We start from the raw sequence: 18,241 nt of genomic DNA, 5'->3' as shown, positions 1-18,241 counted from the left end.
TATGATAACTACTTCCCAAGTCATGAGGGTATAAAAGCAAAGCGTTTGTTTTCTCAGTTCTTTTCTTATGTTGACTTTTTATGGAGGACAAATCCTGCCATAATTAAGAATAATAGACTACTGTACTAACCTTGCAAGTTACATTTAACACCTCTTTTTTGGTGTTGGAAACATGGCTCAAATAGAATATACATAAACAGTTTAAAATGTGTAAATTGTAGCAATTTGGAAAGTAATTGTGGGCAGTGACCAGACTTCTAGATATAAATAACTTTTATTTTTACAGCATTGTTCATGTCCAGTTTACTCAAAACATGAAGGCCTATTTCACTCTAGATTCAACAGTGTTAAAACAGGTGGCACCTCGTATATTTTACATCAGCTTAAATCATTAAACAACTTACACTATTTTCGACTAAAAACATTTGGAAATACAATACAGTTGCACTACAGTATGTACCATGTAGTCCTTTAACTTTAAAATTATTTTCCATCTTAAAGATTTAAAAAAGTAAGGGTAAGAAATCTAGTCTTAATTGAACTACTTAAGTTTATAGCAAGATTTAAGCGAAACTGAAACATGTATGATCCCATTACAGAAAGCAAGAGGATACAGTTAACTCAAGTTAGCTTAAAAGTTACCAAAAATTCAAACACACAGCATCTGCGGACAGTTTCAAAATGTATAAACTTTTTTTTTCTGTTCACATTCTAAATATATAAACATTTATCCATATTACAAACATACCACCTGTGAGAAAAAAAGCAATTGATGGCTTAAACAGTATTAAAAACTTTGAGAGCTTGTACAACTTGTACTGTGTTTCAAATACAATGACACAGTAAAACTTTGAAAAACGTGGAAAAATACCAGCGCAGCATGAAAAGGAAAAAAAAACATTTCTTTGTTTTTTTAAAATCACCTGTCTTGCCATTAAAACTCATTCCTAGGGCTATAATTTAGTGTAAACTGTATCAATAGCAATGCCATGATCTACAATCACACAATCACCTTCATTGGATAATTTATATAAAAGAGTTAAAACCAGGAATTGGCACATGATATGTATATCATACAGCTCAAGCCTTCAACTGAATGACAGTTTGTATCGTTATTTGGTGTTTGAGACCTTTTAATAGTTAGTATGTAACCAATGTTTGGCACATTTCTTAATATTTTGTTGTATTAAAGACTTAAGACAAAACTATTGGAGGTTAGATGAACTAAAAAAAGAATATCTTTAACACAGCTGAGATTTCTTTACTCTTCTGATCCGGAGAAGAATGAGCTGCATTTATTCTAACAAAGACATGAAACTTGTCTTTTTGTAAGAATAGCGACAGATTAATTCATATTTATCATTTTTGGTGTGTGTCTGCAACTATATTCCTTATAAAACAGATTTGTAAGATAGTAAAGCCACATTATAGTTTCCCTCATCAGCATTTCATCGAGCAGACTCTATCAGCTTTATATAAGATAGTAGAAACTAAGGTTATCCAAAGGTTGTGCTGATCCTCCCACTAATTTTAACACAAGAACAATATTAGGTTCATGGTTCCCAAGTAGTCTTAAAGTTCAGGAGTTATTAAATTGCATTTTTTTTCCAACTTTGGAGAAACATAGAGAAGTTAAAACTCCAATGTCTCCAGTTTGTTTGTTTCATTCAAATGGATGAAAAATAATTTTAAAAAACCCTTGAATAACCCAGTACATTTTGTAAGTAAATAAGTTTCAACTGATTTAAATTTGTTAAACTCTCAAAGGAACTGTTAAATATGCATTATCAATCTACCAAATGGAAAGCCAGTTTCAGCATTATTTTAAGATTTGTTAAAAAAAAAAAAAAAAAAAAAAAACAACAACAAAAAACAAGTTTTGAGCTCATATGCCAATTAAGTCAAACCCTGAAAAGTAAAACCTAGAAAACTAAAATGAAAAATAGGAAATGGAAAATTTGCAAGAAGCTTGTAGTCAGGTACACTTTATATTATAAAAAAAAAAAAAAAAACTTAACTTTTGTTGCCCTCAATGTCAACATACTGAAGATGTTCTCTCATATGGCGTTAAAGACGAGGTACATACCAAACTGTGATTTTTATGTACCCTTACATCTCTATGTTCTCAATAAAATTGTTTTTCTTACATACCTTTTGTTTGCACCATCAAAACCAAAATTATGTCTTCTATCATGATTTCCAGGTTCGTTTGGCTTGAAAGAAGAGGCCGGTACTACAAAGCAGGTTTTTAGTTTTAGCTCAACTATCTTAACTAACCCTTGGTCAGTCTACCCTTCCTATAAGATTGACAGATTTGATGTCAGAGACTCAACGACAATGAAGAAGCAGAAAATAAAGCTCAGTGTGTTCAACACAAAGATTTATAAACTTATCAATATCAATGCCACATCACAAAAGTACAAATTTATCATTGCATATTGCATTATTTTAATATGTCCCACATGCTAAACTGAAAGTTAGAAGAAAATAGACGACTTTGTCGTTTATCAATTCATTTTTTTAGCAAGTCTTAGGTATTTACCTATTTTCTATTTGCACTTTATGTGATCCTCATAGCATTTATTCTTTAAATTTAGCCTAAGACTTTATTGTAATTTTCTTTGCCTCTACTATTTTATTTTCCTCTAAATCATTCAAATTGTCATGTGTATGAATGTTACAGTATAATAAACCTGTCTTGTCCTCTGTCTAAACCAGTTATTTTTAGCATGGTGGATGAGGACTGAACATTTAGTTCAACTACAGAGAAATTCATTCTCAGACGTTGAAATAGTTGGAATTTTAATTCATGTTTGAGCATGAAAGCACTTCTGAATTTGCTACAGAAAGGCAAACAAGTCTAACGTAAGCTGGTTTTAAATAAAATGCAAGTAATTTAGTGTTATAGGGAAAATCGGTCCATTCTACCATATAATATCCAAATTGCATACTTTTATTCCAAATTGTTGAAGAGTTGACTTCCTTTGGGTCATGTGTTGTCATTAAGGTTTGTTGGTGGTACCTGAAGCCAGACCAAATGAGATCCACTAATCTAAACAGCAAAATGAAAAGTGAAACATTAAATATGTGTATAAAAGAATGTTTAATGCTCTCTTAACATGTTTAAAAGTTGAATGTCCGGTGTTTGCAGGGCAGGTGTTTCCTATTATTGAGACCTGAGACAAAGTTGAAATATTAAGAAAATGATTGTTCCACACACTTTACCCTAAATACTATTCAAGTTAAAAATCATACATTCCAGGTAATGGGGTATTGTAAACATCCAAGTTCATTTTCAGTCACTCAGGATCTACAACGTCACATCATGTAATTAAAGATTCTTTAATATTTAAGCAAAAACCTTGGATGATTTAGTCTTTGTTATACATATAAATAAATATCAATTCTGGTGGGATGTACTTTATTAACAGCATCTCAGTGAAATTAATTTAGAGAGAGACAGAAGACAATGCTTCACTCTTCAGTCATCTCTGTCCTTTTAATTTATTCACACATCTGTTGAAATCTTATCTGTTGAAGCCTAAGCTACTTCAATAAGCCAATAAACCTGCTTCATAGCACAAGCCTCCGATTGGTTTTGGCACTCTTCCTTGTAAATCTTTTTGAAAAAACGTGCAATAACAGCCTTTCCCAAAAGCGCTTTTAAAGTAAATAATTCCTCATATATGTATCCTTAAACTTTTTTTTTCTTTTTTTTTACTCACCTACGAATAAAAGAAATAAACTCAAGCGAGCAAATCACTTAATGAAAATTTTGAAAAGTTGTTTGTGTGTATCTGGATGTTTCGAAAGAAATGTCCATTGACTTCGCCGGTTCTGCTCTCACAGTGTTGAGGAGCTGTGTGCAAAGTTTTGGAGGATATTTGAGGTGTAGACTGAGCTACCGAGCAGGGAATCGATGATGGGGGAGCCGTTTGCAGAATCCCCTGAACACAGCGAGTCTCTGAAGGGGGAGGGGGGAGACAGAGCCAGAGAATCTTCCAGAATGGTCTTATTTGGAGTTAAATCCTCACCTTCTCCTTCATCCCCCTCCCCCTCCTCCTTGGCGTCGTAAATGTAGCTGTGCAGGAGGTCCAGCTCCTCATCCTCAGACCCTTCGTCCTCAAATTCCCCCAGTCTTGGGTCTGAAGGAAACTGAGAGGGCATCAGGCTCAAAGGCTCATTGGCAGGAATTTGCTCAAAGGAAGTGTGGCTTTTTAGTGCAGGGACATGAGAGCTGTGCGTGTTCAACAACGCCCCCTGCAAGCACTCCTGGGTGGGGCGTATGAAGTCGGAGGGCAAATTAGAAGCAGGCTCATCTAAATCAAATTCCAGTCCTTGTTGCGTCTGTTCCGAGCAAGCCGGAGTCCAGAGGGGGCGCTGTGCATCCCCCTGGTCGTCTTCCTCTGCCTTATTGCATGGAGGCTTGGTGCCAGGCGTGTCCTGTGGAGGTTGGGGGTCTGTGCCATGGTTGCCGGTGGAGGGCTCACAACTGTGGGGGTCGGGGGTGTTAGTTAGGGGCCTGATGACCGCTGTCTGATTCGAGCCGGCTTCCTGTTTCCTCACATGCACAGACAGTCTGTGCCACACATTCCCCCCCCTCGGAGGGTGTCTTGGACCTGATTCAGACCATGACACAGACTTGCCATTAGAACTATGAATGAAATAAAGACCCAAGTTACTATCAAAGGAAACCAGGAGGTGGAGGCAGAAAAAAACAGCAAAACACAACAGCAGCAACGTACCACAGCAGGGTGATAGCATTTTAACATTTCTGGTGCATGTCAAAATACTTTTAATCACATAACTAGACATTAACAGCTTTGCTGTGAGAGCTAACTGGTGAGCCGCTAGGAGCATTACACGTAGTGGCTCAACAAACAGTGATTCATAATGCGCTGCAGACAGCATTATGATCCTCATTTAAAGAATTAGGAGCCATCCAACTCATTGCTTGATTCCTTTTTTTTTGGCTTTTAATAAAACAGGATGCATGCATTTGCACAGATTTTTTTTTTGTCTCTGAACTGGTCTGACAAAGACATACAGCTTAGCTCAAAATGAGCTTGGACTGGCTCTAATGTGATTAGTTTGAGGGGTGGTCAGGGAGGGTGTACATGCTGAGAAAAGTTAAATGTGAGGTTAATTCAGGATAAACCAAAAGCAGCAGGTTGGCAGGTCTCCTCGTTGGAAGGCTGCAGTGTCAAAAACACCGAAGTGACCAGATAATCGAGGGAGAGATAAATCAGTGGCAGGCAAACTGCTTTGTAGCTGAATGCAAAATAAAAAAGTACAATATCCTCATTACTTAGAAATTTGCTGTTCAAGAAACTTAAGTCTTCAAATCTCTATCATGCTTCCAAGTAGCCAAAGTGATCTTAAACAAGAATTTCTCTAAATTTCTCAAGGTCTGCAAAAGTTTTTCTTTGGACTTTGGACTACCATTTTTAGGAGAACAATTTTCAACATAAAAGGCAATTTTTTGGATGAAATTATTCAGCCGCCTGAATGTACTTCTTCATCAGACCAAACTTTAGCAAATCTACCAATCTAGGTCTTTGTCTCTTATATTCAGTAATGTTTTATGGCATGTCAGAGATAAGGCTAAGTCTGGAGAATCTTCAAAAAAGAAATTGAGAAGAGATCATAGCTTGCACAAATGAGGAAAGAGGTCCAATAAGAAAGTAAAACTCCTAAACCTTCCAAGGGAGTCATGTTTCACAAGTTTAAAATTAAAGTAATGGTGACTATAACACCTGAATCTGGCAGAAAGATGAAGCCAATAATGATTATCTACCAGACCTATAAGCAGCAGCTGGTGAGAAACCCTCAACTGACTGCAAAAGACCGACAGCAAGACTATGTGGCAGCAGAAATTGAGGTTTCAGTTTTCACTAAAAACCGAGAGTCTCCAAACTACAAGATGCACACAATTACTAAACATATAACAGTGGCCCTTATAAGAAAGACACCACAAGAAGACTTGCTGTAACCATTTGGATGATTTATATCTCAAGGACAACAAGGGCATCGATTGAACACCATCTCAGTTAGGCTCCCATCAATGTGCAAATAAAAAAAATTCTACAGCTTTCACACTCCACTGCCACAGAACTGAAGGAACTGTGACTCAGATATTACAGCAGTGACCCAATAAAAACAATCTCACACAATCCTCTGCTGAGTTTGCACTGATGAAGATTCTCTCACTTCGACATGACGGATGCTCTAAGCTGAAATTGAAATTGATTTACCCTACTTTCTTAGTAATGTGGCTCATAATTATCAGAGCACTGAGTTCACTGAGATGATGAATATTTCATTCCAAGAACATCTGTGGATTTGCCAAATGCAGCTGAACACCATGGATTCTAACCCTTGATGCCACTATGCATACACTATTCAAAAAGGAAGCTTATCAGAAACACGAAACGTATTCTAGAGACAGGATTTCCTTTCTTCACATTTAGACCTCAAACAAAACATGTTTGTTTTTCATTTCATCTTTGGATGCATGACCAGATAGGAAACAGTGAGCTAAGATTAAATTCAAGATTGTATCTGCCAGCTTAAAATGTGCATCCTCTGACACCACCACCTAAAATGTTTTGGACAATTATGATCTACTTAGATACCACTCAGTTTTTGTGATGTAAGGAGAGAGGAAAGTATCGCTTTTACCTCCAAACAGAGCATGTTAGGGGCGATTGTTGAAGAGCTACAAGATGTACTAATGAAAAAGTCACAAATGTTAAAACATTGCAATTTCTAATGTGCTATGTTGAGTACATCACTACCCAATTCTTTGCAAGAAGTCTTGCACTTCAAACAGTTCAAGTCTGTTTACGTAAAAATAAATTATATTAACGGACACGTTTGTTTACTGTCAGATTTTGCAGTGGAATATTTTACCAAATATCTTCATTGACTCTGATTGAAGAGTGATGGGGTTGCTCAGACTCTAAGGTAAGCAGTAACCTCTTAAATGCAAGTTAACTAAAAAATCCATTGAAGAGATAGATGACTGTACGGGTTTCCTTTCTCCCTGCATCAACAGGACAACTAAAACACACCTTAATATTGGTGTCAGAGCTGTTAGGGCTAAGTGTTAGGTTGGACATGCCATCTTCTTGTTCCCCATCCTTTTTTAAGCACAAAGGAAGACTTTAAAAAGGTTCATCGAAACCCTCTTGTTTTATAAACAAACTGGGAATGGTTTAAGGAATTAAGAATTTGAATAGCACACTATGTTTTTTTATACTGCAGTTACTGGACAGCCACTTCGTTGAATGTCAAAAATTAAATCAGCTCCGCTGACAGTGCAGCCCTCCAGTAAAGAAGACAAATAAAACCCCTTGCCACAGCAGTTGCCAGCCTTGAATCTACAGTGCTTGTGTAGATGAGTAAAGGTTAATGTTAGGTAGGATGCATAGCAAGGATTTAGAGACAACACCTAAACATTTTAGGATCAGTCTCATTCTCTGCCCCACTCCTTACTTCAGTCACCTGTCCACGTGTCACTGCTGTGGAGCTCAAAAGAGTTACATGCAATTCTGACTGACTGTGTAACATCTGTTCTTAAATAATCACTTACATGAAGAAAAGCCAGTTTGCTTCAAATCTGTAAAACCAGTCTCATTTTTTTGCGTGTGTAATATAATAAATTGAAGTTAATTTCATCATTAATATTTTAGAACTCAGGGGGAGGGGAATGTGTCTTGTGAAATCATTTATAAAAAAACATATATCAGTTCCACATTAATAAGACTAGAGTGCCAAAAGTCAAATTGATATGATTTCACACACCCTAAGCTTTTTCACAATTTGTTGCATTACAGCCACAACCCTAAATTGGATTTTTATAGAACAGACCAATAGAAAGCGCTGCCTAATTCTGAAGTTTAAGGAAAAGGATTCATGGTTTTCATAATTCTTGAAAATTAAAGGATCTAACAGTTGTGGCATTCATTCCCACACCAACCTCTTGTGACAATATGTTTGTAGAGCCATGTTTTACTACAGTTATAGCCCACACCTATCCAGTAAAGATTGTTCTCATTCGTCCTTGGAAAAAGAAAATAAGTTCTAATTGAAAATGTATGTTAGGGCTTTAAAAATTGTTGTTCAAAAATTGTTTAATCCTTCATGCAGATTTTTAGCTGAATTTTGTTTGTTTGTTTGATTTGGTCATGGTTACGTGTGAATGGGGTAAATCTTTCTCCCCATTCTCAAGACTTTTGTTGGCTCTAACATTTATTTAAAGTGCATTTATTCAAACATGTTTTTCCTTAGGATCTTTTAACATAGCATTGCATATTTGTCTTCATCATTTCATTCGTTTTTTCTTCAATCAGGTTTTAATTTTATGTTTAAAGCTATATTTTTATATTAATCTTCGTGAAGTTTGTCATTTTAATCTGTGAAAGGTGTTAAATACATAAATTTGACCATTAATGCTTTGTGTTCAGCAGCTCTTCACATTAAATCTGAACAACTTTGCTGCCTCTCCTGAATAAAAGCATCACCACAGCATGATGCTGTCACCATCACTAGTTCAGGTGGGCAAATCACAAACGGCATATCCGTCCAAACCCAGCTTCATAAAGGCAAGAATTGTGGAGAGCACCACTAACAGTTTCCCCATCAACAGATTCTCCTCCATGGCTGTAACTGGCCATTTGGCGGCTTCTCTTATTAATGGTCCCCTTGGTCAGACTTTCAGTTTTTATGGACAGTTTTGTCTTGATATGTTTAGAGTTTCCTCTTTGCAGTTTTAGATGATGGGTTAAGCTTGAGATCCAACTCTGCTATACACTTTCCTCACAATTTTATTCCTGACCTCTCTGGTGAGGTCCGTGGTATTCATATTTGTTTCAAAGATCCTTGGAGGCCTCCACAAATTAGTTGTTTTCACAGAGTGCCTTAGTCTGTGACTTTATTTGCTAATTAGGCTACTTCAAAATGGTCATACTGGATTTTTTTTTTATGGATATCAGAGTAAATTAGGTTGAATCCAAATTGTACCCACACTCTTATGATTCTCAATTGCAAAAAAATGAAAAAGAAAACCATGTTTCCTTTTCTTTCTACTTCACTGTTTCACTCAACTACATGTTGGTCTGTGACATAAACCCACAATAGAAGTTTGTGGTACTAATGTAAAAAAATGTGAACAAGTTCATGGAGTATAAACAATAACAGCTTCTACAAAAGGAACTCAAACTATTCCACGTACAAACTTACATACATCATGAACATGGATGTCATGGCTTGATTTATTTATAATTCATTGGGAAATATAAAGTAGGATTAATCTTATGAAATAAAAATGTAGGTTTTCAGATATGTATTTGTCCACTCTGAACATAGGTGTCAGCTTCCCAAGTCTCTTTGACTTCCACTGAATGACTGTAAATCAACCTATTTGGTAAGAGTTTGTTTCACGGAAGTTATTAACCGACAATGAACACTGCAAAGGTTAAGTAAAGGAAGCTCAATCCAGATCTGAGAAAGAGGATTATTACTTCTAAGAGATTTATCTTTAAGGAATTTCTAAAAGACTACTCAACTCAAAGCTATTACTTGAAATAGCTTATGTAAAATATGCTAAGCCAGATTTCATAAGAAGTCATCCAGCGTAGTGTTGCGTTCTTGATAAAACAGCAGCCACTACAGCTGAGCAGTTCTGTTACAGATGGGGCCCAAAGAATATGTTTTTAAAAGAGAACTGCACTGCATGTATTTCTGTTTTGTAGTTTCATAACATTTATGTCTGTGATGATTTCATGCAAACTTTTCCCTTTGACTGCACTTTATAAGAACTAAACAAATCCATGTCGTTTGGAAAAATAGGTGGTAGGCTTCTACTTTTCTTATTTCATTTTGGTGCTGAATTATACTGCAATCCCTCTGCCTCTAAAGTCAGAACTGGGATTTGAAAATGTCTTGGACAGTATGCAGTCTATCCCTTCCTGGGAGTTTCAGATAAATGAAAGCAAATTCCAACTTACAAGCTCAGAGGGAAGGCACCAGTATCTTCTAATTTTAATATATGTTACCAAACATGATATCATTTTCCCAAATATCAAAAAGATTAGATACTCACTTGGCATTTCCAGAAATCGCCTTCTTCCGACGGAACATGTTAAAGAAGCTGTTGCTCCCGCACTGAGCCGCAGACTTCCCATCGCCGACATGCATTCGCACCACGTCGGATGTAGTGAAGGCGCTTCGGACGTTTCTCTCTGGTTTGGCAATGATAATGTACATCTTGGGTGTGAACATGCACCCCAGGGCTACTGTTACACTCAGGCTGACCGAAAAAGACGTGGTTATGATCTTGTAGTTTGAGCCGAAATAGATTGGCACAAAGGCAAGCCAGATGATGCAGGTAGTGTACATTGTAAAGGCAATATATTTGGCCTCATTGAAATTGGCAGGGACGTTTCTCGTCTTGAAGGCATAGTAGGTGCAGCTCATGATAAGTAGGCCGTTGTAGCCCAGCGGTGCCACCATGCCTACGTTGCTGGTGTTGCAGATGAGGTAGACCTCACGTATGCTTGGGTATGATTTGATGGGCTCGGGAGGCTCCAGAATAATGAGCGTGATCTCAAGAGTTAGTTGCACGCTGATAAGCATAAAGGCAATGATGACTTGGGCCCAGGCACTCATGAAACGTGGTTTCCTGGTGCAGATCTTCTTCTTGCTGCCAGCTAGAATACGAGCAATTCGGTTTGTTTTAGTCACCAGAGCAGAGTAGCACATGGCAGAAGAGAGGCCTACCAAGAGTCTCTGCAAGTAGCAGGAAGCGACAGTGGGTCGAGCGATTAATGTGAACGGACAGATGTAACCCAAGAATATGCCTGCCAAGATGATATAACAGAGTTCCCTGCTGGAGGATTTAACCACAGGCGTGTCACGGTACTGGATGAATATGAAGGTGACAAAGGAGGTGATCAGGATGCCAACGCAGGAGAAAACAACTGCGACAATGGATTCCACATCGGCCCAGTCAAGATACTTCAGAGGCAGGGGCTGGCAGCCTGAAAGACATTTACAGTACAAAGACTTATTAGCATGCTCATGTTCCTGGACAAATTTCTTTATCAGCAATGGTATAGTCTTCTGGCATCAATTTGGCTTTGCAAGACATAAATATGTGTGTTTTAACTGCACTAGTTGCATGCTTGTCATCTAGCCTGCGGAGGAATATTGAAGAGCTTAATTTGGAGAAGAAGAAAAAAAACTGACATCCCTCGACTTCCCCAGCTTAAATCACCATAAATGATGTGCTTCTGCTAATAGCATTAAAATGACTTCACTTAGAAGCCCACTTTTGATCTGACGCCTAACATGTCAAATCATTAGAAATCTGACATTTAAAAGTAGTCCATGTTGGCTAACACTGAGAGAACATGCTTTTTATTTTAGATAAAAACTTAAATTTGCCATTCTAAATCCTTTCAGTTACAATTCTAAAATAAAGAAACCATTCTAAGTAAACCGAATGCCCCCCCTTTCCTTTCTTTTCTCTCAAAGTAATGAGAGTGAAAGGGAAATTTCTTCCTCAACACACTGCTGAAGTGTGTTCCCAGGCTTCTCATGGCAGTAATGGGATTTTACACCTGGGAATGAAGAGCTCCTCTCAACTTCATAAATTGCTGTCAAAACAACCACCAAGATACAAGGTGAAGAGCAGGGAGCAAGGAAGCGAGCAACATCACCTTTTTTAAGTAACAAGGAGCCTGAGGAAGCAATGAGAGGATCACCCTTCAGGAAGAAGCGTGATCTGTAAAAATATAAACTAGTTTGTATTTTATTCCATCTACCTAATTATTCACATCAGGTAAAGCCTGACAGGAGCTGAAAGAGGTGAACTATTATGGATTTGTTCAATATCTTTTCTCACTTATATTCAAATTAAATTAAATATTTCCTGTTTTAGATCAGACACTATTGCCAAAACGATTTTTATAACAGGAAATAATAGAAACAACAACAATTTTTTTTTTGACCTGTGGGTGTATTTTAAGGACTACCTCAAACACAGTTTCCTTGTTTGACATCAAGGTGACATCAGAAGAAATCAGGTAGGCAGATATCTGTGTGTCTAGATATCCAGTGTATTTGTCAACATTTTGACAGTTTAAAAGGAAATTCATTCAAATGCTACTGATATTTAAATTAAATTTACAAAAAATCTGAGATTTTGCAGTAGACACATACATTTTGTATTAGTAATCCCGACTGATCAAAACAGGAAACATTTAATTTGATCTTATGTCAGACAATTAGAAAAGAAAAGTCTTTTTCATCTTTTTATGCAGTGTATGTGCATATCAGGTTTTAAAATAGTTTATAGCAAGATTTTCCTACCTGCAAGATCTTCGTCGGGCCACCATCCCAGCTCACAGGCCTTGCAGGTAAACTCATCTTGAACATACTCATTGTCTTTGCAGGTTGTGCAAATCCAACAGCAGCTCACTTCACCTTTCCTTATCACCTGGATACAGATGGGGAATAGGCAATGCTTCAACCAATCACAATGCTAATCCAATCACCACATAAAGCACAGTACACTTTAAGAAACACAACATCGTAATTTGCATCAAGGAAAATTTCAAAGTCAGGCATTTTTTTTGTGCATATTTTTTTGAGTCAAAGACAGTGTTTGGAAAACAAGGCCAACTGCTCTCTTACATCCGGCTCCCAGAGAGGCTGTTACCAGCGCTGTGATATGCAAAGCAGGGTGATAAGTGGGGCAAGAAACAAAGCAGATAGAGGAAGAAGTATGGGGCAGCTAACAGAGAGACGGTTGAACCCTCCCTTCAGGGCAGCTCAGTATACAACAACAGAAACTATTCATCCCCAGCAGAGGCCAGTCGGGGCATTTCATGAAATTGGGCACAGAACCAGTTTGATTACTCAGTGAGGCAAACTGGCCTTCTCCTCGTCCAGTTAGGGTAAAAGTCCCAGTATTATTAGAATATGTGTGCGATATGAGGCATAATCTAAAATTAAATAATTCAGGAATAACCTTTCTAAGGTTACACCATTGACTACTTATTCCAAACAGCTAAGGTTGTAATACGTAGTCAAAACTTATTCATTTAATAAATGTAATATGAATATTTATGTCATCTGTATTTACTAAATATTGATATTCTTGTATAGAACCCTGGAAGAGTAAATACAGTATATTTCATTAAGATGCACCACTTAAACTAATAACTAATTTTAAGCAAAACAACATTTTATTTTATATTTTATGTGTTTTAATGATTTTGATGATGGCACTTGACAAAATGCAATTTTCGCTACTGGTTTCTCAATTGGTGAATGACGTTTTTATGACTTTATTTTTTGTGTTTTTATGGTGTAAAGCACTTTGAACTGCTTTGTTGCTGAAATGTGACATACAAACAAACTTGACTGATTGACTTGATTTATAGCGTTCATACATTTTATCAAAAGGAATTTGATCTATATACATTTAGCTCTGTTTATATTGTTTCCCACAGATAAACTCTTGTACAACATACAGACTTAGCCTAAGTATGGATGTTCAAAACAGGCCTGAGAAGTTTATTATGTAAAGCAGATATTGAGTGATTTTGGACATATCCTTGTGTTCGAGTGTAGTTTGACAGACATATCTGTTCATAAATTAATAAACAGAAAATGATTGTGCTTACTGTTAAAGTCAAACACTGAATGGAAAACAGGAATGTGAGAGATATCTGACAGCAGCAGCAGTCTCCTACATGACTTTCTAGAAAATGTCTGGCATCACTTTTGATATGTGATGTAGGCTGCCTTTGATTGAGAAAGCAAGAATCATTTATAAAATCATTAGAATGCAACTGACTTCCAAGCTCATCCTCTTCTGCTACAGCAGCTATTTGCAGCTGTTAAATGACTATGGATTTCTTTCAGACTATTTTGACAAATCGCTGACAGTGTTTACTTACGGTTGCAGAATCCCCTTTAAGCAGGATTTGAATCCCTACCTTTATCTGTCCCTTGGAGCAGGGGTCGCTGCAGACTGAACGAACCATCTCACTGCTGTTCATCCACAGCTTGTTGTCGTCGATGTTAAGGATGCCTTCATGCCAGGATCCTACGTTTATGTAGTCGAAGCGTTCGTCACCCACATTCTGGAGATTCATGATGTCATACCTGGAAATATGGAGAGAAAAAGAGAAAAATGGCAGATAAGCGTTGGTATGAGCAGGATAAAGTTGAAGAGTGGGAGGTAATTTAGAGAGATTAAACAGCCTTGCAACCATTTTGTCTGTTAAAATTTGGTTTTGCAGTGCGAGACCTTGTTGGGGTGTGTGTTCAGGAGTACATGGCCTTCTCATTTTTAAAATGAGCCGGGATGTGCTTCACCTAACCTCGCACTATTGTTGGAATGGCCCTGCTCTGATTTCAGACTGTCAAACAGTGTCTATTGTGCTGGAAAGAAAAAAGATGAAAGTGGACTGCCGCAGTGGACCGTCCGCTGAACCTGTTCCAGTCCAAACTAATTACATCCCTCTGTGTGCTCAGGCCCAGCGCACATGTATGTGCTTATGCACGAAAGCTCCGCTTCTCTTCTCCTCCTTTTCTCACCTGCCTGGAGTGTCTCCGTTTTCATCAAAGTAAATTTCCTCCCCTGACACTCCTCTGAAGGACGTCTTGAGCAGGTAGTCCAGCAGCTTGCTGCCATCAATTGGATCCATTGCCTCACAGAGTCCCGTCTGGCCCGGGCACAGCTCCTTATGCATATCATGAAGGCCATGAGCCATAGCGTAGATGGCATTGATGACAAAGCCCATCTTACTGTCTTGAACATAGTTTTCATGCAGGCCCTCATTTCCTGTTGAAAGAAAACAAAAAAGTCACTCAGTGCAAGCCTCAGAACTGTGGTGAAATCTGATTCAAATAAAGTAAACAGGAATGGAAGCCATTGTCCTTTCTTTATCGTAAATATCAACATATCCATCCAAATTTCCACAGGAAACAGATTGGGGAAACATTCAGGAGAATATTTTGAGAGGAGTTTATATACACACAAATCAGTCTAAAATCAAATGAAGTTTTTTTTTTTTTTTGCAGGATGTAGAATATGTGCAGGAAACGACTTCAGAAATAAAGCTAGTTGCACAAGTTTGAGTTTCAGTTACATTTTTTAAAATTTTTACAGCATCACTATTAATGTGAACTTTTATAACCATCCACAACTTTTCAACAGTTAACACCAATTCCTCTGTTCAGAGGAACACCAAATTCTGTAAAAAAATAATAAAATAAAATAAAACTAAAGCCATAAGTAATTCAAATACATCTATTTCTTCAGGTGGATCCAAATAATGTTTCTTTGTGTTTCTGAAAGTAAAAGTTTAGAAATCTTTGCGATGGGTCTCACTTTATAACTGACTTTCTCAAAATGAAATAGAGCCATCCATAGAGACCATACATCAGTTTCTACTTCCACTAGGGGTAATCGATGCTCATTTTGAGAATGGATAATTTAAGGTCATTTTCTGTAATCTATTCTCGTACAATCATATTCAGTTATGGGACTCCAGTAGTCGTGTGTCTCAGCAAGAGAAGTATGCAGATATTTTGACATGAAGGACCATAATCTCTCACATTTTGAGGAAAGGGGACAGAAAAACAATTAATGGAGTTGGGGTAAAATGCTAATTGCGGCATAAAAATGCTTTTTTTTAAAAATCCCAAATTATAATGCATTTGAATTCAAGTAAAATTCAAATTGTATTTAAATTTAATAAAATAAAATGTAAGAATTGCTACGACTTGTTTTATCCTCATGATGCATCTAAATTGTGGTTCAGAATGGCAAACGGGTGAACTGTGCTCTGTGTCAGATGCATGCATTCACTCTAGAAACCAGAAGGTGTTACAGGTCCACCTAGGTGCCAGTGTGAGCCATTCATTTGTGCAGTCTATGTCTACTTCACATATTAGTTTGACCATTGAAAATCTCAGTATGCATCATTACAGTCTCAGAGATTTGTTCTTGTTTTCAAATTGGCCAAACTCATCTTGCCTTTGAGGAATCAAACATAAACAATGTGCAAGTGACAAAAAAATAAATATTAACCTAACACTCACCACCTTGAAGATCTTTGGGAGATTGGTTTTAAAACAGCGACACAGACAATGCAGAAAAGCAGCCATGATTACAATGACTGTACATGTGTGAAGCAGTAAAATTCATGAGATTTCATTTCTTTTATTACAAAAAGCAGGCGGTGCAATTGAATCAACTGAATGCAGTGGTAGTTGATTTTGTCAAGAACAAAATTTACCGTGATCACCTTTGAGAAGCAAATCAAGAGAATATTCAGAAAGAGAAAAATAAAAGATGTCATTGTTCTTTTGTTTTAAGAGTTACTGCTTAAATGTAGCCGCCCCGAGATAAAAGCATACAAAGTGACATTTTAGATCAGGGGTCAGCAACTCCAATCCTCGATTGCCACTGTTTTACAAAAAAACACTTTAATCATCAACATGTCAGCAAGTTTTACAAAGGCCTGGTTAATAACAATTCATTTGACTCAGGTATGGATCCAACAGTGACACTCGAGCACTGGAGTTGCAGACCCCTGCTTTACCTCAAATCTAATTCTATGCAACCCTTTTGTTTTAGTTCAGAAACTAAATCTGAACTTCTCTGCTACCACCTACCAGAACAGACTTTTTTGTAGTTCTTGTTTTCCTGCGGATGCCCCGGAAGGCGACACTGGAATCGATACTGCCAGAACTCGGCGAACCAGGGGTTCCTGGTGTTCTTGTCGAGACGCAGCTTCAGGTAGTAGTCGTCGAAGGACTTCACGACCTCCGACTGCAGCTTCATGGTGATTCCTCCCTCCGCCTCCTCCTCGTAACCCTCCACCACTTCGTAACGGTCAGCCCATCCATCGCTGCAGTGACATGCAAATAAATAAATAAAAAAAAACTTAAATATAAATCACAGTCATCAAGATAATTATGATAATTATAGACCATAAAGCATCGACAGAACAGTAAGAAGTCACCGCAGACAGTAATGACAGACTTTGCTTGTCACTGTCAGTTCTCCTTTTAAAATAGATTCTTGTTGGGTGTAATTTGCGATTAGTATCAGATTGATGCAAGAACAAACATTTGCAAGAGCTCAGAAATTCATTCCTTCATTCGCTCACTCGTTTCGCCAATGCAGTGTTTGGTTACACAGCTCTGTCCTGGTTATATTCACAATGCTTTTGGTAGATTGGTGGCTCAGTTTTACCAAGTAATCTTAAAATTGATATATCAACATACTGATGATGTTTTGCTTTGAAGCAGCTCTCAAAGAGGATAAAAAAAAAAGATTATTCCCGTATTTGTCATTTGAAGGTCATGAAAAGCACTTAAATGTCAAAAGGAAGTTTTGTTAATGTGTTTATATTTTGGGTACAGCATGTCCACAGCTGGAACTAGTCCTGTATAAAAAGATAATTAAGCTTGTTTTTTTTAACTGTTGGACATGAAATCCTGTTTTAGGTCAGTTAGGATAGAACTTGTGTAATCTATTTCGTTTTATTAAATCATTATTTCCATATGAAGATGGTATGATGTAAAACTTGCACAGAAATGTATGAGTTTGACAATCTGCTGCAACAATCTTTAAGTCAAGAAGACGGAAATCTCACTGCCTCAGCTGTTACTGTTGGTTTTAGAAAATCTTTCCAGTTTGCTGGTTTGCTCGCTTGCATAATCCAGTGTGCCTGAACATCTATCCTATCAAGCTCATTTGGATATAGCTGGCCAGTGGGCTCAAAAAGAAATGAAAAACATCAGTGAAAGTGACACAAATTAACAGATGAACAACGCCGCTCAGGGCTACCTTTTTCCTCACAGTCTGAGCCAGAGAGTTTTCAGCTCCTTGACTCCCTGTGTCTCTCTTTCATCCTAATGTTAGCTCTGAGCTCCTGCCTTGAAATACCTGTGCCGTCTACAGCTGCAAACCAATTAAGTGCAACTCACCGTGGAACCAATTACCTCACACATTGTTCCGGGTGATGGAAAAGGACACAAACATGTCTCTGTGAGTTCAGCTCAGAGTCTCTGACCTTTTTGTCTACAATTACTGCCAGTCAGGAAAAAGGAGACAGTCAAACTAATTGGCGAGATTGTGTGGGAGACGCATTGAAGCCAAGTGTGGACCTTATCAAAGCAGAAGCCATGCATATATTTGTTCAGCTGGAAA

At 37.5% G+C, this 18,241-nt stretch overlaps 1 protein-coding gene across 4 annotated transcripts in view; it reads right to left on the bottom strand.

The window, feature by feature from the left end:
* Window positions 1–255: 255 nt before the first annotated feature.
* grm1 (glutamate metabotropic receptor 1) overlaps window positions 256–18,241 on the bottom strand; it is a 41,473-nt gene continuing 23,487 nt past the window's right edge. For 3 of the 4 annotated variants that reach the window (XM_014470096.2, XM_023347958.1, XM_023347959.1), the window contains 6 exons: window positions 16,699–16,934; window positions 14,614–14,860; window positions 14,010–14,178; window positions 12,376–12,502; window positions 10,106–11,042; window positions 256–4,654 (listed from right to left, as the gene is read on the bottom strand). In XM_014470096.2, coding sequence (XP_014325582.1) covers window positions 3,844–4,654; window positions 10,106–11,042; window positions 12,376–12,502; window positions 14,010–14,178; window positions 14,614–14,860; window positions 16,699–16,934 — 2,527 coding nt within the window. In that variant the 3' untranslated portion in view covers window positions 256–3,843. The remainder of the gene's footprint in view (window positions 4,655–10,105; window positions 11,043–12,375; window positions 12,503–14,009; window positions 14,179–14,613; window positions 14,861–16,698; window positions 16,935–18,241) is intronic. The other variant, XM_023347960.1, reaches the window with a different exon arrangement.

Source organism: Xiphophorus maculatus, chromosome 15 (genome assembly GCF_002775205.1).
Source record: "Xiphophorus maculatus strain JP 163 A chromosome 15, X_maculatus-5.0-male, whole genome shotgun sequence".
Taxonomy (NCBI): domain Eukaryota; kingdom Metazoa; phylum Chordata; class Actinopteri; order Cyprinodontiformes; family Poeciliidae; genus Xiphophorus; species Xiphophorus maculatus.
The sequence above is the reverse complement of the archived record's forward strand: the minus strand, read 5'-3'. Positions and strand labels throughout refer to the sequence as shown.